Genomic DNA, 26,811 nt, shown 5'->3' on the forward strand with positions numbered 1-26,811 from the left:
TCTTTATTCTCAAGAGGATTGTAAAACTGAACCGATTCTGTAGATGGCCTAAAAGTAACATGAACGCTGTTTCTTTTTTTAGTTGTTATTTTCATGATTTTGGCCCTATGAGTTACAGTTTCAGATATACTTCTTTTAGCTGGTGCCAGTTTGCTTGTGCCTGTGATGTGAGGCAATTCTTTAGTAAGAATTTTCTTTGCATGGACAATACGCAAGTTGGTCGCTTTTTCATTACACAGGGCACTTTTATGCTTTTCAGCTACTGGTGCTTCCATAACTAAATCTACATCAGTTTCAGTGGCTGCTTGCCTGTACAGATATCTCTTCCCTTCTTTGCTGCTAGGACTACTTGACCCATGATCAAACACACTCTCATATTGTTTATCAATATCTAACTGTCTGGCTTTATTGAGTGCTTGATTTCTTGTAAAAAAGTCTACTTGAGTAGGGGAAATATTACTTATAAAGCCACTTGGGTTTTGTTCTAGTAGCAGCTCTGTGTTATTGGCTCTTTCTGCAACAGTGTTGCTAGTTGTGCATTGAGCAGTCTGATCTCTATTTTCTAATCCGTCCAGTGGTAATCTATTGTTCCTACTTACTGACGTATCAACTTCATGAGCAGATGTCTCAGATTTATCTATCTCAAAGTTACTGCAAAGTTCTTCTTTTTCTTTATTAAGATATTCTCTCAGAGAGGAAAGGAGATCATCTTCACCTTCAAGGTCAACATACTGGCTTTGTTCAAAGGCAGTGTTTGCAAATTCTACCGGCCCTATTAAATGACAAAGATGGTCATAAATACTATCCCCAACTTCCAAGGAGGACTCTCTGCTATTTGTATCAGTGATATGGCTTTCAGTGGATCTATGTATTGAAGAGGTCTCAGTGGAATTCTGTAAGCTTGGAGCATGATGGGATGAACTGTCAATGACAGGAACTGCACCTTTGGCTCGTTCAACTGCAAATGGTTCCAGGATGTCAGAGGTGCTGCTGCTTCGTGGCAGAGGCTGTTCTTCATTCAATGCACCAAAAACTTCACTTGGAGCATCCTCACTCTGAGAAAAATGTCTTACTCGAGGTGGACGTGGAAGAATTTGAGCATCATCAATGTCTGTAGGAAAAAAGTATATGTAACATGCACAAAAATTTACATATAGAGACAATATATATTTACCACTACATCCTAATGATGTGACTTTAAAAGCCAGAAAAAATCAGAACCTTGTTTTCTTAGGTACAACATAAACACTTTTTCCAATACTAGAGTGTTAAAAACGCACGGACGTAATATCCAGTGCAGAATGTAATATAAATGAGTTAGACCATCAGAACACAGTTTTAAATGTTAACATGCATGAGAACAAACAGTGAGGTCATGGAACATTTGGAAATACAGTTAAAGCTAGAGCTGTGCCAATAAGTTCAATAATTCAACCAATATTATTCCAGCTAGCTTGTTCAGGAAATGGTTATTGGAATACAAATCAGCTCAACAGCAGTACTCCCTTTGTGGAATTTACATCTTCAAAAAACGGGCAATTCCAAAGACAACAAGGATGTTTTTTGGAAAATTTGTCTGTTGAAGTGGCAAATCATTAATTAAAATATGTATATGTGTATATATATAAATTACCGCGATTTCCAAAAGAATACTATAACACAATTATAAGTATTTTGACAGTTTACATCTAAGGACTATAAAGCTTTTAAATTACAAGGAAGAGCTGGCCCTATACAAAAAGGATGACTATACACAACAGAAAATTTAAAGATATACCCTTTTTCCCCAGAAGAATGTTTTGTCTCTCATCTTCAAAATACGAAACTAAATACCTAATGAAGGCTTACCTCCTGCTCTTCTTCCAGTTTTACTCCAGCAATGTAACATTTACGAGTATTACAGAATTAAGTACTCTGATACCAAAAGACATCCTGCAGCCTCACAACAACAAACATTAGAGCAAACCCACTTTTGTTTATAAAAATATCAGAATTTGTTATTACCATTTAAATTAGCGATTCCTTGTTTCTGTTGAGACTCTTAATATGATAGTGTCAGTAAAAATCAGTTAACTGTAATGAAACCTGCAGTTCCAACATGGATCACCTAGGAATTGTACAGAAGTATCTTCAGCTCATTTCATATCATCCACAAAAATAAAGAACCTTCATGCATCTCTTCAGATTTCCTACTATGTTATAGGAATACTATATACTATCAAATTACCACTGTAAGCAAGAGTAAATATCCTCTACAGACGAGTAAACTAACTGCTATCCCTTCTGGTCCTTCTATGAGATAAGCACTTAAAGAGCAAGGAAAAACCAGTTTACTCAATTTTCTGTTGGTTTCTTTTTGATGGAATCCTTTATTCCCTAGATTAATTTTTTATTACCTAGTACTTAAAAAGTTGTAGAGATGCTTTCAAATTCAGGGATAACAGTAAATAGCTTAAATGAATACCAGCAAGAGTTATTTGCCACAACAAACAGACTTACCTTGTTGTTCTATCTAGATGATTTAACTTCAGGACTGCAATGGTGAATTTACTTAATAACAGAAAAAATTTAGGCCCCCTTCCCTCCCCTAACTTTGATGTGTTACAGTTAAAATAAAGTAACTATGTATGTAATTACATTTAAAAAATATTTCTATTATTACTAAATATTATATAAAATATCACTATTTAATATTATTAGTTAATTTATCTCTATATATTTCAGTAATATTGAATATTGATAATCTGAAGTCCCCTTAAAACCTGTTTTGAACTGCTTACACTTTTCTGAGAATATTAGAGATGGAGCTGCATTTTCTTATATTCCCCTTCATAACAAAGCATATAAAACAGATGAATATGTCTGCACTTAACTAAACATGTGTTCCAAGAAGATGAAAAGTGCTATTTCCATGCTCAATTTTTCAAAGAAGTTAAAATTTGAGAGTAACAGTTTGACCTCATACAAAGTTTACTGAACTGTAAAGAAGCTATTAGACAGGAAATTGAGACATCTATATTGCAAAAAGAGAATAGACATCCAAGCTATCTCAGAAAACAAACATTAACTGAAAAATCATCAAATACAGCAGAATCTATTGTTCCTTCTCTCTTCAGCTTTGATAAGCAACGAATTTCCCATCATTGTTCTCGTTCAACTTATTACTAACTACATGAACTAACACCCTCTGAAATGAATCATGTCTCTCTCTAATTGGAACTGTTATTTCAAACTCTCTACTGACTTAGGTAGAGATTAACACAAGTTATGCTAATGTAGTCTAAAGCTATTTCTTACAGCTGTAAAGAAGGGACCACAGGATTCAGTCAAAAGTATGCACAATGATATATATGAGATTAATACATGCAACTGTGATACAGTGATCTCATCTTGAGCCCTCAGTATGCATTTTTCAAATCTACTATAAACTCAACCTTATCTAAATCAGCAGCCTAGTAATTCCATGCTGCGCATGCAGGCAGTGATCATGACCTTCTAGGATGTTAAAAATAATCGGACAGAGAACTCACAATGCACACAAAGCAGCTCCACACATTGAAATAAATTCAGCTAGATTCATTTCAATGTTGATCCAAAATTAATTTTAGGTGCTCACATATTCATGACAAGCACATACAAGTACACATCTTCAAACAAATATGTGCTTGCACCAACAGAGATTTGTTTTTTGTAGAATGGGAAGAAACGAAGGAAATGAAAAATGTTATTGTGATACCAGCACTGAAAACACAGACAATATTTAAAAACCCACATGAACTGCTCCTTCTCAACCAGGGCTCACTTTTGCACACAGGTGTACACTCAGACTGGAACACCTTAAACTCCCAAGGAGTTTGTGTGCCAGCAGGCTGACCCTGTGCATCTGACCCTGAGCACCCCTAGGAGAAACACTGCCCTGATTCCCCATACGGTGCAGTAAGGAAAAGATTGTAATTGGTACCTCTGGCCAATCTCACACAATCACTACTGTCCTAAGTCAGCCTTGCCTCTCCTTTTGCTGCTGGAAGGCAGAAAGAGAAGGCAGCTTTTCAGCATCAAGTGTGAGACAGAAATGCTAAAATACAAACTCATGGAAAGCCACATTCTGACAAGACAGCATGAGTGCTAATAGAAGATCCCTGTATAACACTGGGGCAGGTTTGTATTTCATCATGCAAAGACTGTTTGGGAAGTGGAGGAAAAACTCCATGTTTTGCTTCTTAGCTTTCAATAGTTGGGGTTTTTTTTTAAGAGAACACAGGCATTCTGTGAGTTTCTGGGATTAAAGAATAATTACAGCCATACTGACATTACAATTATGATTTCTTTCTATTTCATCTTAATGATTACTTAAAGATTTAGGAGTAAGGTTGTAAAGGCATAATAAGCATCTCACTTTCACATTAATACTCAACTCTTTTAGTCCCAGTAGATAAAGAAAAATCTCCCACCCACAAATAATTAGTTTGCCCACTGCTTTTAGGAATCTTGTCTACATCTCACTGACACTTTTTTTCAGGTCTTGTACCTGAAAATCCCCAAGGGTTACAAAATGAATGGTCATTTCCCTAGTTATCTTGTAAATGTGTAAGACTGAATTTCTTATGATTCTGACAGGCTAAAGGAAAGTTCTTTTTAGAAATATTGCAGATTTGCAACAGATACACTATACCAAATCACTTTATTAACTAAACACCTTGGAGCACAAATCACTTCCACTTTCCAGATACTACTTGAAAAGTTGCAAATATTCTGTACATAGAAATTCAGCATAACCGAAACTACATGAAGGAATTACAATCTTAGGAAAATCATCCTCTATGATGCTAGATGACTGGATGTCAATATTGAACTTCTGCAATATATTTTATTAATCTACTGACTGACCTTATGTCTCACAAATTATAATCAGGTTTTCTGCCTTACCCTTGAAAATTAATATACAGTACATAAGGTAAAAGCTTGGTCATAAACGCCTTCTGTTAGACTATTTTCCCAGATTCACCAGTGTTTAGTGGGTCCACCTTTCAATGATGAGTTTCACAGCTAAAAAGAAGCTGAAAACTACTTCCAAAACCTTTATATTAGGCAGCCTATTATTCTGGAATAATTTGAAATGTCATCTCCTTCAAGTTGCGTTGGATTGTAAAGTAATTTTGGATAACAGGGATACTCATATAATCCTGTAATAAGATGAACAGCTGTCACAACTACCTAAACATCATTCATTACCTAGAACACACTTACAATAGAAACAATTTGATTCCTTCCCAAATTACATGTTGTATGTGTGGAAACAGAAGGCTTTCAGAAAATAATATATTTAATGTAAGAAGAAAAGGCAAGAAAATGATAAAGCTTCGTGTTTAAATAAAAAGGGAAGAAGAAAGAGAGCACAATTAAAAATGCAGAAAATTAAAAGAGCAAAGTGCACTCTGATCCAGTGGACAGTGTTTCTCTTCCTCTGCTATTTCCCCATCAACACCCTAATAGCTTGCTTTTTTTCACTAGAGCTTTTTAGTTTTCTGGCAATGGTCAAGATTCTTGGGCACATCATGAAGCTGCTGCAACACTCATTTGTTTGAGAAGACATCAAAACCAGGAAGGGCTTAGGACTTTTTGTGTGTTAGAAGTGCAATGGCCTGTAATGTCACTTTACTTTTATAATTACATTGGTCATGTACTTTTTGGATTGGATGATTATCAACATAAAGAATAATAGCAAGAGAGCCAGTAGGTCTGGGACACGTTAGAAGTAATTTGCAAGCCAGGACTTTTCAGGAACATGGATGATAAAACTGACTACAAAAGCACTTCTGCTTGGTTCAAGAAAGGGTAATTAAGTAGCAGTGATTATGTGATTAAATAATATTTCACTGTGAAAGCTCATAACCCTCCTGTGGGTGTTCTTAAGGTCTTCATTAAGCACTGACTATTTCCAACAACACTATGGCCAGGTAGGAGACATTCTCTAATAGGTTGTTTACGTATCATCCCTATAAAATCTCTATCTTCTAAGTTATAATCACTTGTATCTCGGAAGAGATACTTTTTGCACTCATACTTTTATTATTTATTGAATATAATTTGCATTTTTTAAAATTTTGTTTGGGGTGTCAAGAATTGTATTCAAATACTTTGTAATTATTCATTGTGAAAGTTTGGTCTGTCTAGAGTGGGTTCTTTGAACTTTCTTGATTTTTCAACAAGGTTTTCAGGCCGAATACTAAGGCATCAAGTTTCTGTTTCACAACAAGAATTTTGTGACACGTGACAAATGACAAAATACAATTATGAAGATACAGTTCTTGGTACTTCTTGGGTAACAAAGACAGGCAGGAGAGACAGAAAAGAAAAAAAATCTTTCATAAAAATATTATTGTCATGAAGTCCTTATATTTGTATGCCATTTTGGCTATATACAGTCCTCCCACTGTGCCTTCATTTTTTTTCCACTCATTGATACAAAGGCATAGTCAGCCTTAACACATTACAAATTTATACCTATGAAATATGTGGAAAAAATTACTTTATCTGAAAACATGTATTTTAGAAGTCTGTGCTAATTCTAGTTGTTTAATCTATTTGTTCAAAGAAAAGTATCCAAAGTAAGCTACTGTCCAACTTGTAGCCAACCACCCTGCTGGACCAAACAATGTTGAGGAAACCACAATCCTAAAAAATTGATCATTTGGAAAATAACACCAAAACATCACACTTGAGAATTCCACACTACAGATTTTTTTTTCCATGTTTTTATATAGTAATGAAAAACAGGAAAACTCTAAAGGATATTATATGATACCATATTCTTTTTTCATGGGAGCTAAAATGTATCATCATGGTTGTTCACACAACATCTATGACACTGAATTAAAAAAATTTACACAGAAAGATGTAAATGGCAAATTAAAGTAAAATTTCTTCCTTTCCCTCCCTCACTCATCCAAAATAAAAATTTTAGATTAGTTGTAGTCTCTGGTAGACAGATGTGGTATTACTGCTTACCAATAAATTGGAAAAGTGGAAAGATTTCTCAAAATTTCTCTTTTATGATAATAAACATTGGCACAGCACTAACTTCTAACAGTTCCAGAATGAATTGTAAAATAGCATGGTATCTTACAAAACTCAAAATATTAATTCTTAATCTCTTCCCCTCTCCCACCATCCCCAAAGTATTTTTACTTTGAAAAATTTAATGGTTTAGCAGAATTTGAAAGCAGAAGGTTTAAAAAAGTGATAAAGGGGGTGCAGAAATTAGCAGAGGTGGCACTACCTGAAAGCTCATCAGAAAGGGGAGTGAGAACAATATCAGGCAAGAAGGGTTTGGAAGTATGGATCAGAACAGGAGCACTTTTAGCACTGCGTATATAGGCCGATGGCAGAGCACATTCACCAATGGATCGGCTTCTCATGGCTTTAAAAAGGAAAAGAAAGAAGTGGGGAAGGAAAAAAGAAGAGTGACTATAATGAAAGGCTTGTGTCACAGAAAAAGCAGCAACAGAGAAAACAAAGATAAAAAGGAAGAAAGTTCAAAAATTAAAACATTTCAGCACGGCAGGTATTGGCAGAGCTGTAAGAAAGAAAAAAAATCAGTGGACACATAAGACATTCTGAGTTTTCAACTTTTATGTAAAGCAGCAACAATGCCTTTATTATGACGATTACAGAGATTTTGCATTTGAAATCAAGAAGCTAATTAACACATTTTCCCACTGCATCAGGGGTTGAAAAATCAAAGTTAAAGTTACTCCAGAAGCACTCTGAATTTGATTTCTTTAGCAGGAAAAGTAACTTGTACTACATTTGTATTTTTCTAGTTTCCTTTGATTTTATCCTGAAAATGTATCACACCTATGTATCACACATGTGCCCATACTCTTGAATTCACGTTCCCCAAAAGATATTCAAAATCATAAGGAGAAAATGATCAGTTCTGTGTGGAGAAATTTGCAATAAAGCTTGTTATAGTTCCACATTAAAAATGAAATTACTGAAGTGAAATGTTTTAACTATGAAAAGCATTAATTTTTTTATCCATGGGGTCTGGCTTTTAATTGATACTGGATAAATCTTGCCAAACTGACATTTATTCACATTTTCATATCTCACATCCTGCCAACAGTCCTACAGAATAAAAGATGTGCATAAGAATTGTGGTATTACAATCAAGGTTATATCTGCAGCTTTTCTAATAGATTTAAATGAATCTTTCACATTTGCTTTTCTCTGTCAGAGTAAGACACAGCAAGAACTAATACTGCATTCAACGTCAAAGTACTCCGGAAGTTCTTAAAAAAGTAATATTCTATGCTTCAAGTAACTTTGTTTCATACCGTTGCTAATTTGCTAACTTGTTTTAAAATCATTGCTGATAAAATTCTTTAAGGAAAATTCAGAGTATCTAGCATAAATATTGTCACTGCAATACTTAGTCTGAATTTTTCTCTCTATATTTTCAAAACAACACGGAATATAAACTTAGGATCCTAGTGCTCCTGATCTGCATGGGAATCAAATGTACGTGAATGGAGTGCAGTGAAAGTTGAGCACATCACACTTCAAAACCAGGTTAAAGAATTGTTGCAACAACATGCAGATAACCTGGGTAGGTCACATTGAGCGCAAAATACATTTGACAAATGCAGCACAACTTAAGTGGAGTTTTAAATTCAGTTTGAAAAACAATTCAGAAAGACAATCCTTTTAAGACTGAAGCAATGTTCTTTGTATGTAGTAAACTTTGTATGACAGAAACTTTTTTTAAAAAGGCAAGTATGTGTAAGGCTTTAGTATCAGTTTGATTAAGAGATACAGTAATAAAATTCAGGATATAGTTATAGTTAGATGCATTACATTCATCACTGTGAATCTTACAATGAATGTAGAGAAGAGAAAAAAATAAAAACCACATAGTAAATATTAAGGATCTTTTCCAGGCTAAATTATTCTAAATAAATAAAGCTTTTGATATTGGATACTGTGTTGATTACAAATCTTGACATAAAGTGTTCCTTTTAATTTGACTGGATTTTTTTCCACCATATTACATTCACTTAAATAGTTAGGTGGAGGCAGACAATATCAGAACATGTAGATGTCTGATAGTTTATAACCTTCCACTATTGGAAGGTTATACAAAAAAGCAGAACAAAAGGTGAGTAAATTCTACACAAAAGCAGAACAATAGGTGAGTAAATTCTTTCTGACACAATATTTTTATAGGACCAGAACCTGCTGCCTAAGCCAAAACTCTTTTATCTAACCTTACAGATTTTTCAACCCATATGCATACTATGCTTAAAGGCCCTTTCCAAAAATTATTTAAAATAAGCTCAAGCTAAAAATGTACACATTGCATATCAAAACAGCTTTGATTTTGTACTTGAGTAACACTCACACTCATATTTGGTGCAGCAATAAATGTGTGCTGGCATGATGATGGCTGAAAAAATAGAGGTGCAAAGATGTACACAAAAATGTGTACAACATAAAACAGATGAAAAAGAAACTCCAGCTTTTTCTTACCATAAAATATTCAACATGCACATCCCCCCTATTCCGATATTAAGAGTATATATTACTCACAATCAAAGGGAATGTAATTCAAATCACATATCATGCAACATATTTAAGGTCTGACTCAATTCCAGACTTAGCCTGCAAACCTAATAATAAACTGAAGATCTGACCAGCAAAGTGTACTAGATTTTCCTTATTGTGATCACTTTTTTATTATTTGACCCTGAATTTATGGCATAAATTAAAAAACAGCTGAACAGCTCTCTTTGCAGACCAGAGAGGCAGTAACAAACAACTATTTTCAGGCTATGATATATGTAACATTTAGTAACATTTTCCTCATTAGCATCTAAAAAAACTGAGGAGTTTGGGATTCTGGTTCTGGGAACTCTTTTTGGATTTATCGTCTTTTAGAATCATTCTAGCAATGCTGGGATGCTTGTCCACAGTTGGTATTCTGCAACATGAATAGAGTTGAAATTTTAACTGGTTGCAGTAATGCAAACTTGGCTTATTAATATCAAATATGTAAGATAATTGGAGGAAAGGAACAAAACCATGGAAGCTAAAGTGCAGTGAAACTAAAATCAGATTACTTTGCTGCTAACCAGGTCAATATATAGCTTGATTAGGATAAATTCCAGTCATTTCAAGGCTAACATCATATAAATAGCCATCTTTCAAATTGTGGCAAAACAAAAGCATTAATAAATTGACCAAACAACATAACCTTCTGACACAATATCTGAAATATTAACAATTTGTGAAGGAGAAATTTTAACATGAACTTTACCTTGTTAAGACAATTAAGATTTAAAACAAAATCACCATTACACTTAATCACAGACTACAGAAAAGCAGAAATTACATTTTAAGTATCTGTGATCCATGAGGAAAACTAGGTGCTGTCAGCATGAGATAGAGGAAAAGCTGTGTAGCATTTGAATGTGCAAAAACAACAGGAAATTGTGGAGTAGGGACTTCATTTTCTCTCATTTCTGTATGTCTTACAGCACAATTAATTCTCCCACATAAAAGCCTTAGGAGAGAAAAAAAATTAAAATGGAGAATTTTGAGGAATAGTCAAATAGAAACTTTGCCTAAATAACCTCTGTGACTTAAAGATTTTAACTACAAATATTTTTGGAAAAAGAAAGAAAATGTTAATTTCTGAAAAGCTATCACAATTATGTATTCAACTGCTGATATGCATCCCAAATTTTTAAAATTGTGTCAGAATGCACCTACTTCCAATAAGTATCAGTGAAGCAACAACACACAATGACCAAAGATACTACTGCTATAAAGAAGTAAGAGATAGTCCTTAAAAGGTTCTTCTTTAAATACAAAATTAGAATCAGCTTAACTTTCCTTCATGTAAGCAACAGCACTGAGATCATCAAGATAAGACAACAGAATAAAGAAATTTGTAGTCCAGTTCCTGTTAACATAGTCTAAGAAAATTATATGAACCCAAATAAGTCTTCTTTTGAGGAGTTCACCTAAAGCATTGTTCAGTATAACTCATTTATAACACAGCAAAGAGTATCTGCAAGTAATAAAATTCAGAAATAGGTGACTTCAGAAATGGAGAATTGCACACATCTGTCAATCTTTCATTATTGCAATATTCAGTGTGTAGCAAAAGACAGCACATATAATAAACTATGCAGACTTATGAATATTTTCCCCACTCTCCTTTGCATGGTTTGAAAGTACTCAACCCATCTTCTGCAGTGTATGAAAACACACATTTAAGAAATCTTCTCTTACCCACCTATCAGCACCATAGCTCAAACCACTCCAGCTTTTTTCTCCTTCATATACATAGTACAATTTTCCAATCCAGCTTAAGCATGTGATCAAATTCATTAAGAATTAATATAGCAAATGCATTACTTTCATTTACAATAACTGTAATTCTAGTAAACACAATCCATTCAGCTACCCTCAAAGCACATAAAGCTGCATAATTTATGCTTTAACTAATGTGCAAATCATTCTAGATAGCACACCTTTGTCTAGACAGCACACCTTTGTGGAAAGAAGCTATCCACATTGCTGCAGAAGTCAGCTATTAATTCCTCAGCCTTTCTCAGATGTCACTTACCAACAGTTTTCTGGCGCACGATGCTCCTCGCCTTCTCTGTTCCCGGAGAGCCGGTGGTTGTGGCGCTGCGCTGCCGCATGGGTGCCTGGCCAGGCTGGTCCCGGCTCCAGCCTCGGGAAAAGGACTTATCAACAGAAGACTTTGGGAATTCATGCCCAACTCCTGCCAAAGTAAAATTGCAAATCTAACTCACTTCTATTCTGCTTTCACCAGATGATAGAGGTATTAGTTCAAAAAATTTTAAAGCTGGATGGAATAAATTAAGTTACCAAAGCAAGTATGAATTCAAAAGCTCAGCCAGCACTAACTCTGAGGGATACTCAAACTTTTTCAGAAATTTTAGTGCTATTAAACTACTGTAATTTTCTTTTCTGAAATAATAGGCTTACACAGGTTTTAGTCTGATACTACATGTAACTTTTCCTTTGCTGCTCCTATCAGATAAGATACACAAATTTATACATTTCAAAACATTAACACTGGCGGCACAGGTTTCCAAGTAATTTTGCAACATTGAGGAACATGAAATAAGGATAACATCATTTTACACAAAATGCAAAAGCAAAAAAAAATTAGATGATAGGCTCAGAGAACTTTGGAAATTGGCAGAAAATCCTATAGTAAGATTAAGATGAAACAAATTCAGATTTGACATTTATATGGAAGTAAATACAGCTCATATGAGGAGCTATCAAAAATAGCTAGATGGAAAAAAAAAAGTGAAGCAAAGAATATATGTAATGTATTTCCTTATCCAGATTGAGCTCATTAATAATCCAAACTGACACAATTACAATCATTAAAAGGGCATCTCTTTGGAAAAGCATGTTCATTAGTCCAACATTTTCATTATTATTAGCAAACAAATGCAGGGGCAAAGAAATTTGGCAGAATTTGTATGATATCTATTAATTCTAAAGCTGGACTTGACTCTGCAACTCACATTCACTAATGGAGGCTTTCTCTGAAACTTTGTCACTGAAGGTTAACATAAACTTTCTTCATGTTGCTAAGATGATTCAAAGTGCTTTTAAAAGTATATATTCAAACAACTGTACACATTCTTATCCTATACTAGACTGCTTTTTTTTGCTGGTTTTTTTTTTGTTGTTGTTGTTTTTTGAGGGAGGTTGGCTCTGTTTTGGGGTTTTGCTTGTTTATTTTCTTGGTGTTTGTTTTGTTTAACCTAGTTTTTTTTTAAGCCAGAAAAAGAAGAAAGCTGTGTAGTACAGGAAAACAAAAAATGCATGGTCTGGAATGACCTCTCAAGGGCAACTACAGAGAGATGTATTTCTGCCCAGTTATCACAGAGCAGAAACCAAAACAAAATGCTGAATAATGACTCTGCTTAAGATGAGGCACAGAAGTATGTGAAATATTTTAAGCAAAAAAAAGCCTATAGTAACATCCTCTTTAAGAGAGGGAATCCACATAAGTTGCTTCTCACTGACAAACCTCAAGATAGTACTAGGAAACACTTTCCCTCAGGTTTGACTGAAGAGATAAAAAGTAGCCTAAAAATAACATGTTTTTACATCTTTGTTACACACCCTAAATATAATCCTGCCTCTCTCTATTAGATCACAATGCACCTTTAAAAGGAGAACATTTTCACTGCTCATTGTTTTACAAAAGTGAAAATGAAGCAGAAGGTCTGTCTTCAAACTGAGAAAACAATCCAGGTTTTGAAACTTTCAATCCAGACCTCTATCCAGGAAGACAAACAGCCTGTCCCTTACCAATTCCAGAACTGTGCCATTGTAAGCAGCCACCTCCTCTCCCCATATTATCTCTTACAGAGTATTTTATGCATTTTTTAGGAATCAGCTTAAAAACAGGCACCACTCATGGATTATTAAGCGATACTTTCTCTTATGTAGCCCACAAGCTCCCATTGTAACCAAGTCTGTCTTCATGAAGGGCTAGTGATCAGTTAGTACCAAACAAAGCTATGTTCACCTTACATTTCATCTTTTAACATTTTAGGACCAATATTCCAATTTTTCTTGTAATGGTTTAGTTTTCACGAGCTGAGTAGTGTTTGTTATTTTCAAGAAGTTATGACTGGGACTCAACTATTTAATTTCTTTGATAAAAAGAGAAAGGCATAACCCACTATGATGTAACATTTTAGTTTAAATTCAACACACTTTTAAGAACTACATTCCATATGTGCCTATTTGCAGAAATAACATGTTGTGGCAATTCTAAAAAAGCAGATTTACCTTAAAGAAACAGGGTTATTTCAAGTGATAGAGATGCCTAATTAGGTATATAAAAAAGTGAGATCAAAATTATCCTCTGCCCAATACCAGCTCAAATTCAAATGATGTACATACAATTTTGTCTTACCTTTGCCTTTGTGCTTTTTCTGCTTCTGCTCACTTAATTTATCCAGTGGCAGGTCACTGAGGTCCAGGCTATACAAGTTTCTAGCTAACACTTTAGTAAGTGTCTCCATTGTCAGTGACCACTCAGTGGCCAGCTCTTCCCAGTATGTCAGTGATGACATTACAGACAGCAAATCATCCCAAAGTTCTCGAGAAATGTACACATTTAGATTTGCTTTGATCCAAGCTACTATAAGAGTCTAAAAGAACAGAGAAAAGTTGGATTGTGAACATAAGCTGACAACACTCAAATGTTACTATTTCAAAGAAAACTTCAAACTGCCACAGAAATTTCTGTGTAGTCCTGATATTCTTTTCCTCACCAATACATACAGATTTTTAATGAATTATCAAGTGTTAACACAGGATTCTGACTTAAATACAGGAACAACTGGTTTGACCCATTATCTTGTGCATTCTTTTTTGTTCTGCTAAAGTAACTGGAGACTTCATGGATCCTAGTCACTGAGAACACACCACAACAGCACTTTGCAGCTATCAACTTTGAAAGGATTTGCTACAGCTTTCTGTAAGTAATTACAGAATTCTCTAAGAAATAAAAAAATCCATCAGTTAGGCATGGGTAACACAGAAGATTTCCCGCTGACTTGAGCTAATTTTGCTATGGCAGCAGGCTAAAACTGCACACACTGACAGTTATCTTCGCCAGTTACTCCAACTCAACAATTCTTGGATTTTACAGTACCTGAAATACTCTTGTCACAGTGTCATTAAAATATAATGTTACAGAAAGTAACAAATGTAACCAGGTCTTTGACCCACACCATTCACATTATCTGGGTAACATAACAGTGATACAAGATGACAAACTAGCCAACAGTGGTTACCGTATCCAATCTATTAATGAAAATTAGGCTGAATTAATTCAAGTGAATTTATGTTTACTTGCCTGGAAAAGAGGTCCTGCAAGTCTTCCAGCTAAAGTGGAGTTTTTTCTTCCTTGATACTGCAAGAAAGTTTGGGGTGGTATTTTCAGCACAGATTCAGTTACCCTGAGCAGCACAAGTAGCATCTGCTCCCTGCAAAACAGTATTAAACTTAAGAGTTACCATTTTGTCATACCTCTGTATATACCAAGGTATTTTTAAAAGTAATAATCAAGTCTTATTTGCTCAAATACATTCCAGAAATGTCATAACGATTACAAAGAGCCTAACTTGATTATTGCAAAAGAAATTATTCCAATCTTTTTTTACACTTAAAAGTGAGGAATCCCTGTTGCCCTGTAGTATTTTCTTCCAAGTAATTTAATTGCTATCACCTTCAATAGCCTGAAATTAGAGGGAAAGTTTTAACTGTCTTTTCAATCTGAGCTTTTTCTTTTTCCATTAATTACAGATTTTGTAATTTTATATTATCATTAACATACTTCACCAATTATTTTGCATGGCACAATCTTTGTCATTGTAATCTACAGTCACTTCTTTACACTGATGCGAAACTGGGAAAGAAAATACCAATCTAGTAGAATCTGTTTACTATTATCACTCCCAAATTTCCCAGTGGCCAGCTAAATTGGCCCCTCAAAAGAGGAGACAAGCTTTACACGACACATAGTGCCAGCTTTACTTACCCAGAGTTCAGGACAGATTGAAGATAAAGTCAAGATAAAACTGAATAAATCAGACATTTGAAATCCCCTTGCTACTTCTTCCTTGCAATGGAGAATGGTGGCAATATAGCACCTGATCACAGACTACTATTTAAAGGAGTGGGAAATAACAGAAATTCCTTTAAAGCAGGGTCTCTTATACCTGCTAGGCACTGTAAGAACTGGAAAGGCGTGACACAGTTACACAGTACACAGACTCCTGTATACAATTACAGGTCAAGAACAACACACATGTGATTGCAATAATTATCCATGCTTGTCTGGGGCTTTTGTGTTTATTTTTAAATAAGGCTGTGAAGCTTCATATGTTTCAATATTTTAATGCTTTGATACATGGGCAAAATGCTCTGCAAAAAATCATCAGTAGCTCCTTAATAACAGTCTGTATATCTCAGATTAGTCTTTTTGCACTGAGGTCTAAGCTGCCACAAATTAACTAGGAGCTTGCTAGAAGCTTTAAGAAAGCAGATAACCTCCCCTGCGCTAAGTTGTCTGTGGTGTTCAAGTTTGTGTATTTACTGATTTAGAGGAACTGGTTCATATAACCAATACCACTCTACCGTGTTTACTACCAAGTAAATTTTCACATTTGTGTTGTGAACTAATAATCTAAGATAAAAGCATTAGCATTTTACCATGTCTTCTTGTCCATAGTCACTTGGACAACCATGTGGCGGTAGATATTGAGAACGCGTTTGCACATATCAGTGTGTTCATCCAGCAGAACTTTAAATTCATTTGCAGGTTCAAGAAAAAATATATTTGAAGAATTTATTATAAAAACCTGTAAACAGAAAAGAGAGGATGTTGTGATCCTGAAACACTTTGATGTTTCCAGCAATTCAGTTGGTAGAACCAGGAAGAAAAAAAATCTATAACAGAAAATCTTTATAAGAAAAGGTTGCATATGCACACAGAAGTGCATGTTTAAATATGTCATTTTGAAGTAATGATTAAGCAACAACGAGACTGATCTTTTCCCCATTTTTTCTACAAAATTTATTTGTATATTTTTGTTCTCATAGATGATTCAACAAACTACTCATATGATTAGTTTAATATGATGGAAAAAAATGTCCCAGTAAGAAGTCCACTGCACTAAAGTTCCACCTCTAAGCCAGGAACTGACTAGTACAATATATGGTAAACTGCTTGAAATAGTCCTGGTACACTGTGTGTGCTTCAGCATGACACAGTCTGCATTATGTTCTGGGAAACTAAAGCATTCATCCCACTGGGATCAGTAAGGCTTACCCATAGTAGGAAACTGGACACTTTCCTGAAAGTGACTGACTTCAGTGGGCAGTAAATTAGGGCCTTCAGAATGAAAATTATGAAAAAAAGTAGGCAGGGACACTGTAGGAGCTACAGAAGCAGTTACTGAAGTGTTACTATTTTTTTATGTAAGTTTAGAAAGCACTTGAATCTCAGACTTCGATTTTTAATTTTTTTTTAACATGTACAGGAAGTCATTGGTCCCTAAGTCATAACTTCCTTCTACTGAAAGCTTTGGATTTTTAATAATTAAAAACTATTAGTATGCACTTTTACATTCACTAGCCTCAACTAATTAACCTAACCTACTCTAAATGCCTAGAAATAAGTCTATGCAAGCATAAAATGGGAAAAAAACTCAAGGCAGAAGTCTTGGATCATTGATTCACAGGGAAAATCAAACGTGGTTCCAAGTCAGGAAATCTCTCAAAATGAGACATGGTACTTGGTTAGAATGATGTCTTGACTCTGTTTCAGGCTAAAAAAAAAAGATGCTTGGCAGTCAAATGAACCTTTGTCTAAAAAACTTCAACATGGATAATCTTCAAGACATTGTCAGATGTGTAAGCCTTAGTAGTATACTGCAAACAGATACAGATACTTCGTATTTCTTTTCTCAGTAACACTTCATATTCTAGAATGTTGCTGAAAACAAAGATTATGAAGCTTAAATTATTTTAATGTATTTGAATTTAAGAGTGATTTCAGTTGCAGAGTTTATTTATATGTATAACAGTGTACAGTACAAAAGAAAACTATTCCTAAAATTATTCAAGCTGTAGTAAAAATGAGTTTTACTTAGCATGGTCACACACATTAGAAGTGAATACAGTAAAGTGGCAAATGCACATTACTTTATTTTGTTCAGAATCAATTTTCTGCTGGATATAAGAATATTATGGAGGGTAGAGTAATATACTCATCTATATGAATTTATGTGCACACACATTTACATAAAATGCACACACTTTATAACCATAAGAGCATTTCAAAGACCCTCAAATTATACCCTCCCAATTTTCCACAACTTCACCTTCAGTGAAGCATTTTGCTAAACATTTGAAATTAACATGATTCCTACCCTGTCAAACTGCCTAGAAGCTATTAGAAAACTTTTGTTAGGGTACAACTGCAACTCTTGCTCTCCTTAATGATATCACCAGAGAGTTATGGTGCCTCAGCAAACTTTTCAAACGTGATGTAAATTCAGAAAAAGATGAAAAAATATCCCAGTACACCTTATTAATAGGATTAGAAAAACTACAGAATTGGATGTTTAGGCTTTTGTGACCAATAGTGTAAAAGTAAAAAGCCTCTAAATATTCTCATAACAGCTTAATTATATTTATTTGAAGATGTTGCAGTAGCACAAGGATTATTTTTTCTCTAATATAATGCAGAGGACAATGCATGATCCAATGCAAAATTAATTTTTCATTTTATTGTGTTACCCAGCACTGGTCTATACATTGTCCTACTTCAGGTCAATAAAGATATAGTGAACCAGTGTCATTTGTCTAACCTTTATCATCATACTTGTTGCATATAAAATATTTTTAAAATTTAGAGATGCTTTAGAGATGCATAGGATTCCCTGGCAGAAGTATTGCACTACATTCCACTCTTTATGTGCTGATAACAAGAATTTTAGGTAATTTCAGATAGATAATTTAGATAAAATTAAATACCAAGTCTGTTTCATACCTGCAATACTGACTGCACTCCAGCTCGTACATTTTGTTCTTCAGAATCAATTTCAGATGTTTTATGCAAAGCGTCTTCATAACAGCCATTTCTTGTCCAGTTTGAATTTCTAACTCCATGACTGGAGTTCATCCCTTTTTCCTGAAAAATATTTTTTCTTAAAATTCCACAGAGTTTTAGACAAGTGTTTTGGCTTTATATTAAAGGAAAAATTATATAATAGGTACTAAATAATAAACAACAGCAGACAAATGCACCTGAGACACAACAATATTTCATGAGTCTTGGAGCAATTATCTTAAAGTAACTGAATGAAGTAACTACTATTTTTGTCATCCTTTTATTTGTATATAATTTTTACACAGTTGATAGTTGGCATACTGTATAATCCACATCTTGAAAACAGTTCACAAAATAATATGAAATTTTAAATTGAACTAAGCACATTAAAAAGCTACAGATAATGGATAAAATTGGTAGCTCATCCAATACATTGTTTTACCATTGATTTTCCCCAATAAATGCTCTGACACCAAAGAAAACCACAAATAAACTATCAAGGAAGCCATGTCTCTGTCTACTGGCAGATTAATGCACAAATATTAACCAATAACATTTTACCTCTTCTCTTTCTTTTCCTTTCTCTGAAGAATTATGGTCAACATTTTCATCACTATCTACAGCTGTGCACTGCATTATTTCTTCAGGTTCTTTCATAAATAAAGGTTTGTCTTCTTGTTGAATCCATTCTTGATACACCTTCACTACCTTCCTCATGGCAGCTGCTTCACATATTGGCAACAGAAATGCCTGCAAGTAGAAAAAGAAAGAAAAAAACCACTGTTACAATATGTGAAATAAGTTGGGCTCTATAATGTGCAAGTTCTAAGACATAAAGGTGGAAAAAGCCACTGTTGGATCCCCGTATTCAAACTATTGACAAACCTAAATGTTTGCTCACTTTCTTAATATGTAAACTGAAAACATGAAAAAAACCCAGATTTAAACAAGAAAGCTTATCAAGAAATACTTTGAAAGAGATGAAAATCCATATGGGTATATCTAGTTAGCACCTAGCCTGCTAAACCAAACACACATCAAAATACATAAAACACATGAGCAGAAGTTTCTTTTACAACATCCTTCCATTCAGAGGATTTGGAAAAGTGGAGTCAAACCAGCTCTAAATGACTGAGAAAAAATCAAGTGACACACAACACTGGTAGTCTTCTATCTTATTTTTAGCTAATTAAGATTTTACAAAACAGTATCCTTAAAGTGAATTACTCCCTGAAAAGATTTCATTATTATGGTTTCTACAAATCATGCATTTGAGTTGGTGTGATGGCTGATCAGTGCCCTCTTCAGAAGGTTTTCTGTACTGGCTGTACTGATAACAACTAGTCATAGACCAGAAACTTACCAAAGACCATGATGCCCTCATTATAAATTCAGAAGAACAGATAAACTACACTAACACCCAGTTTTACAGGATCTGAGCTGTGACTGATGAAAACCAGTTGCCCATGTCTTTAAGGAGGGCCCAGTTAACACAGGTAGTATGCTCACTCTGGAAACAGAGATTTCACTCCATTATCACACTAAAAAGAACTCAACTGTGTGTTACAGGATTAAACTGACAAGTTCAGTCATATACTTCCTCATCAAGTCTAACATTCTCCTGCAAGTTCATACACTTTTTTTGTACCCTCAAGTCCAAAATGCATAAAACTTGTCCTCTACAGACAATCTTTCCACCACTCAGTACCACTGAAACCTCCTCTTGACAGGAATAACTTAGTCCTCATGTTTTAGAAACATTACAAACATCTCATGTATTAGAAATTAATTTACACTGAAAACTCCTGGCTAAATAATGATGTAAATAAGATTTCACCATTGAACATGAAATCCAAATAATCTACATAAACTCACAGACTGACTTTTGAAAAGAATGGAGAAAATTGTCTTTGCTTCTTTTCACTGTGGGGACAATGAAAAGTAGACCATTGATAATTTATATTCTACATTCAATGTCTCAGACTCTGTAAACCCTTGAGTGCCAGCTGAATTTGGAAAACTCTGCTATGTCCTTCAGTAATGCGTCCAAGCTCTTGACTACAAGGGATGTGGACAAGCTTCTGACATTTACTTGCCTCATTCAAAAATATTTACTTCATCCAGATAAACAAGTTTTAAAATGTTCAGCTTTCTGCTGTTTAAAGCAATTAGTGTTGTGCATTTAACTTGAAACTTAGTATATCTTTCTTTACTATTATTCAGAAATCTGTTTGTCTTTTGATCTATAGCATGGGCCATAAAGAAAGTTTATCTTATTCTATTCTCCCAGACAGAGCTCTTAAATTACTATTAATAAAGACTCCATATTCTGGCATATGTTCTCAGTTTAAATTTGTTTTAATAGCTTCCAGTAGAGAAATACTATTTTGAGTATGCTCAGCTAACATTTCTGGTTGCAGTGAAGTCAGAAACAGAAGCTGCTACCTTTTATAGCCATCTGTCCTACTCTTCTGATGAACACTATCAAGGAAAAGACATTCAGATGCTCCTAAAACAGCTCTGTAACAGCTGCAGACTCCCACAGGAGGCTTATGTTAATCTGGTTGGCTGTGAGTTTTAATACCTACAGTGTTGATATATGAAAAGATTAAACATTCTTGTCTATGGGGAACTGTGAAGTGCAAGTTAAATGTTGCTAAACTAGCTGTTAAAGATATAAAATTAGAAAAATTAGGAACTAGGGGTATTCTACAGAGAAAGTATCTCAGAATGTTAGCTTCTTGATTTTTGAAGGCAGGATGACAAAAACCACCTGTAACTTAGTATAATGTTCTGCTTAACAAGCGATCTTCAAAGAAAATCATGACATAATAAAAATATACAATATAATAATCAAGATTCTTGCATTCTAAAGAGAGTTTTTTACCTGTCGAAAAATCTCAGTTAGAAAATTAACATTGTTTCTTTTAGAAGAGAAGACTTTCCGGACAATTTCAATATCAGTTAAATGCTCTTCATCAATACTGCAGAGGCTGGAAGAACTTGGCTCTCTCTCTGTTAGAGTACTTGTATTAGAATGAGATTGTTCTGGTTCTGCATTTCTATCCTGCTTATCAGTACTGTCATTTTTGCTGTCCTCCCTTGAAGCCATGCTAGCAGCTGCTCTCTGAAAAAAAAATTAAAATATTCCATAGTTCATTTTTAGTACAGCAATAAATCAATACAATTAAAGTATAATTTAAACAGCACAAATAATTAAAGAAAAAACAAACAAACAAAAGGATTTACTGCATTTTAAGGCTTCTAACGTCCAGCTGATTAAAAACAAATCACAAAATCTGAAAAAAGAAAGCAGCATTGCAGGTACTTTCAAATGGAATTAATAAACATACAATTTGTTTAGAAATTTTTTTTTTTAAACTTTTCATTAGTCGTAATTATTGGAGAGGAGCATACTGCTGACATAACAATTAAACCAAAAACATGAAAACAAATATATTTTTGTGGATTTGGTTTTACCTGAATATTCTTTGGCACATTTTCACCTTCCATCCCAGGAATATGAGGTCCTGTATGAGGTTTTGGCTCAAGCCAGAAAGACACCAACCATCGAATGACAATAACACGAGCCTTAATGAAAGGTTCCTTTGTGCAATAGATTGCCTCATTGGTTTCAGCATCTTTCTTAACTATTACGTAGTGTGGCTTTGGTCTCATTTGTGGTATATCTGTATGAAAATACAACATCTTTAAAATATAGGCAGAGAGCAAGATCTGCATAAGAAAGAAATCCTAGGACCATAACCAATACACATGAACTTTCAGAGGTGCAGTTTTGTTGCATTCACTGTTGCACCACTCATTCCAAGATGCACGGGAATGGATGCAACAGAGAAATTGCCAAGAACACATAAGACATCAAAATGTAAGACATTAAAACACTTGAATTTTCTCCTGAAGGGAGACAACACTGCTGGTCCAAAAGCCAGAAACTTATTTCTGCTATGTGGAACCTTTAATTTTTTATCTGAAAGTGATTTCTATAGCCTTACATTTCTGCTTACATTTTTTTCTATGTAAGTAAACACATTTCATTATCTTCAAGTTCTTTCAAACTACATTATACTCAATATTTAAAGATAAACTTCAGCAAATTCACTAGTTCAAATTTTCATTGAAAATTACAAAGTTGCAAATAGCAAAATAACTGTCAACTAGACTATGACCTATACAAGAAAACTATTTTCATATAAAACTAATATATTGACAAATCTCATCGTGACTACAGTGGGAGATATATAATTCCAAAATGCAAATGCAATAAACACAGCCTCTTCTGGCCCTGCAAAAGGATAAAGATGAATAGAACAGAGAAATCCTGCTGCAAAGCCATATGAGCTTTACAGCTTCACCTAGGGCCCCATTTGCACAGGCTAATTTTGCTGGACTTTGCTGCCAGACCACAGGCACGCATGTTTTCCTATGACTTAGCTGCAAGATGACTCTGAGGCAATAACTTCTATACTGGCTTGTAGGAATGTAATGAAGGATGCTTAGGGGGACATCAGCTGGCAGGAACTGTGATTGTTTGGGGACTAGAGCTGACAACTCCATTTTCACCATCCCATGATGGTTCAGAACTGTTCAGCCTTTCTGGTTCTCTGTTGTGCTAGAGTCATCGGTACTCCTGAATCTGCTTCAGAAAAAACCATGACAGTACTTAACCCAATGTGGATGGAATGGACATATGTGGTAAAAGAACTACAAACATGGGAGGACACATGGATAGCATTTTTTAATTGTGCATTTTTCTGTGACTTAACACTGCAAAATAGCATTTCTAGTTTTTACAGCCCAAGACATGGTGCAGAATAGTTCAGCATTACCATCATCAACCTGAAGCAGCAATGACACTTTCAAGTGCAAATGACATTTCTCTGAAAGTGGTATGCCAACCCACCGTAGTCCTAGTCCTACAGGGGTAAATACGAGATATACTCCAATATAAAAAGACAAACATTTGTGTGAGGACCGATTATAATACGTGCTCTCAGGACACCCTGATGCTAGTGTTTCAGTACCATGATCTATATCTAGTGACAGTAAAAAAAACCCCAAGAAACTCAAACCAAACAAACAAAAATCCAAACAAAAAAAAACAACTAGCAAAAAGATGGAAGCATGGCAAAATGATGGTCCTATCCATACAGATTGAACAGAGATGGTTGTGTCAGCACTGCCTTAACTCTTCTGTAGCCTGCAGTACATAAACAAGGGGAGTAGTTTTCCATGATTTTACAGGCCAACCAGAAAGCAGTTAAAGGATACTAATGATAAGAGTCAAAGAAGATTTTAAAAAGTCACACTGAACAATACAAAAGTATTGCCTGACTGTATTTTCCAAAAGCTAAGTTAAGAGTTGTTTTAAAGGATCCTGTGTAACTTTGCCAGTTTATGATGTTAGAATCCAAGAGGGACAAATCCGGACAGCAGTGAAGAAATAATCAACTGTTGTCTAAGCAATTATATTATGACTGCCTTTTTAAGGCATCTAAAGTGCACCCAGTGTGTCTGCCAGACTGCTGTAAAGATTTCCCTGTTACTATTACAAATACACAAGATCCAGCACCTGCACTGAGGATATCCACACTGGTCTATCTCAGTGGCATTTCAAAAGCCACATACATAAGCAGTGATAGACCCATCATGATGCTGCTAAACTGAGGAATGTTTCCTGTAAGAACTTCAAAACTTTATCCACATTTTTCAGTGAAAGCATTATTTTTAAAGGAAAGAACCCATGATTCCTGTGTACCATGTACCTAAGTACATAACAAACACACAGAATACTCTTTGACAAATTTACAAATGGTTTATTTACTGCAAATAATGAAACCCCAGTACATTGTTTTCATTCTGTGGAAAGCAGCAGGTAAGTAAGAAAATTTAAAATTAAGGTATCTTAAACAAGCATGTGTAACAGTATAATCTGTGAAAAATGAAGTAAATGCTTGGTAGCACAGCATTTAAAGATAGAAAAAGTTCTCTCTGGTATCTACTAGCATTCAGCAGAGCACAAAGGCTGCAGTACTGGCAGTATTTTCAGAAGGACTAAACATGCAGTAAACATGTTTTTGCAGCACTCTGTCTCCTCCTTGTTTGATGATAGCCTCTCAGAACATCCTCTTTCTTTAACATGTCTCAACAGCATTATGTGCTGTAGCTGCTCCTCAAATGTATCCTCCTTCCAGCTCTTCATGTATTTTCAAATTCTGTCCATCTTGGAAGAAGGTATCAAGGCTTCAGATGAGAACACAGACATAAAACCAAAGCAAAAGAGAGCTTGTTAGATGGACTCAAACAGCACAAGAGTAAATATTCCCTTCCCCCAACTTTCCATTTTTTCTTTCTGTTGTGTTTTGGGCTTTCCCCAGCCCCTACCCTTCCCCCTCTGGGAACCTCATGTGAGCTGATGACAAAAAGAAAAAGAAGCTGAAGGTGGTGGAAGACATACACAGGGTAGAAAGGGAACAGGCTAGCAAAAACACACTGCACACCTGTAAGCTTTGACCATGCCTAATTTTTAGACAATAAAGGGTTCATAAGGAATGAAGAGCTAAAGATAGCTGTAGGACAGCCCACATTAGTGTCTCCCTGTAAATGAAGGAGCCTATCTAAATGGCTTGGAAATGGCACAGAAAGGCACATAACTATGACAAAAGAAGCAATGCCCCTGGAATATTACTGTCATATCTGTAGCTCTTACTGAACAACTTCTAATTCAATCTCAACAGATACTTAACAAAGACTTTACAAACAAAAGAAACACTAAGGCAAAAAAAAAAATCCAAACCCCAAACCAAACATAAAAAAGCAAAAAAAAAACCAACCTCTAAACAAAACCAAACCAAACTTAATAAAAACCCAACCCTCCTCAAAAAACAATCTCATAGGCTTTTCTAATGCTGTATTCCTCTTCTAAGTCTCCAATACTTAAGAATTTGAAGGAGCCACAATACTTAGCCTTCTTGTAACTGGAATGCTTGGTGCTTGTTGCTGTAGGCAACATACTTATCAGGAAAGAAATCTCAGTCCAGCATACTGTCTCCAGTAAAGCCCTGTATCAATGCTGGCTTACTGAAACTACTGTTCTGATTTGTACCTCATGACTTCTCCTAAATTAAACATTACACCAGTAGCATGAGAACTGTTCTTAGCAGAAGGCTCAGTGCCCAAGTTTGCCCTGCCTTCTGCCTCAATGCTGTAAATTAAGAACAAGCACAGGATTATTTTCAAATAGGTTGGGAAGACGCATGCCAGAGAAGAACACCTTTGAGGAGAAAAAATTATTCAACTTACCAATGCTTATGTTGTTTTCATCACTGTATTGTTCCAAAACTCCTCATTATAGTTGCTTGCTGTGCACAGTCTAAGGCACTCACAGTAATTCTTGGGATCTGCGCACACTTCTTGTTTCTCATTGTCCTCTTCTTTACTAAGACCTTGGAAGTTTCTTGTTTATCATTCACAGAAAAACAGAGGACTACAGTAACACTTCTATGGAAGACTCAATCAAGATCTTCACAGAAAGAAAAACAGCATTTCCATATTTCTTGTTCTGGAGCATCAAGCAACAGTAGGTTTGCTTTCTCAGCACAGCTTACTGTCCCTCTTGTAGCTACTTTATCACTCAACTTCTTCGGCATCTGCACAAAAACTCTTATTCTACTGTTACTTATGGCTGTGTTTATACTGGTTCTTCTCCTGTAGATGAGAAAGCCCAGTGTTTGTCTTTCCCAAGAGAACATGGCTTTGACACAACCATCTCTCAAATCTAAATAAATGTACATGGACCAGAAGAAGCTAAGACCTTTTCAACAAACTTCCCTGACAGTCCAATTTTAGAATATGGAATTGTGCCTGGAGATCACTACTCTGGAGAGTCCTTCTGAGATGCTGCATCAGCAGATAAGATGAATGGTGATGTGACTGTGTGACTCAAGTGATGAAATGGTAACTTAAAGCCTGTGTACAAGGTATTGCTTTGCAAAGAGGAGTTTGAACTCTGTTGGCCTACAACCAACATGTGCATGGATGCATGCAAACCTGAGAGAACAAAATCAAGATTTGCAAACAACACTCTGGTTTAAAAT

The 26,811-nt window shown here is 35.1% G+C and overlaps 1 protein-coding gene across 7 annotated transcripts in view; it reads right to left on the minus strand.

Annotated features, from left to right (window-relative positions):
* RALGAPA1 (Ral GTPase activating protein catalytic subunit alpha 1) overlaps nucleotides 1-26,811 on the minus strand; it is a 130,008-nt gene that overhangs the window by 83,235 nt on the left and 19,962 nt on the right. For 5 of the 7 annotated variants that reach the window (XM_054276115.1, XM_054276114.1, XM_054276116.1 and 2 more), the window contains exons 9-18: nucleotides 22,178-22,386; nucleotides 21,585-21,824; nucleotides 19,259-19,447; nucleotides 18,638-18,778; nucleotides 16,294-16,442; nucleotides 14,936-15,065; nucleotides 13,988-14,225; nucleotides 11,636-11,797; nucleotides 7,280-7,420; nucleotides 944-1,111 (exon numbers count right to left, since the gene is read on the minus strand). In XM_054276115.1, the coding sequence (XP_054132090.1) occupies nucleotides 944-1,111; nucleotides 7,280-7,420; nucleotides 11,636-11,797; nucleotides 13,988-14,225; nucleotides 14,936-15,065; nucleotides 16,294-16,442; nucleotides 18,638-18,778; nucleotides 19,259-19,447; nucleotides 21,585-21,824; nucleotides 22,178-22,386 (1,767 nt within the window). The remainder of the gene's footprint in view (nucleotides 1-943; nucleotides 1,112-7,279; nucleotides 7,421-11,635; nucleotides 11,798-13,987; nucleotides 14,226-14,935; nucleotides 15,066-16,293; nucleotides 16,443-18,637; nucleotides 18,779-19,258; nucleotides 19,448-21,584; nucleotides 21,825-22,177; nucleotides 22,387-26,811) is intronic. The other 2 variants (XM_054276119.1, XM_054276117.1) reach the window with 1 other exon arrangement.

This window comes from Melozone crissalis, unplaced genomic scaffold (genome assembly GCF_028551555.1).
Source record: "Melozone crissalis strain CALT ecotype California unplaced genomic scaffold, PUWL_Pcris_2 ptg000018l_1, whole genome shotgun sequence".
Classification (NCBI taxonomy): domain Eukaryota; kingdom Metazoa; phylum Chordata; class Aves; order Passeriformes; family Passerellidae; genus Melozone; species Melozone crissalis.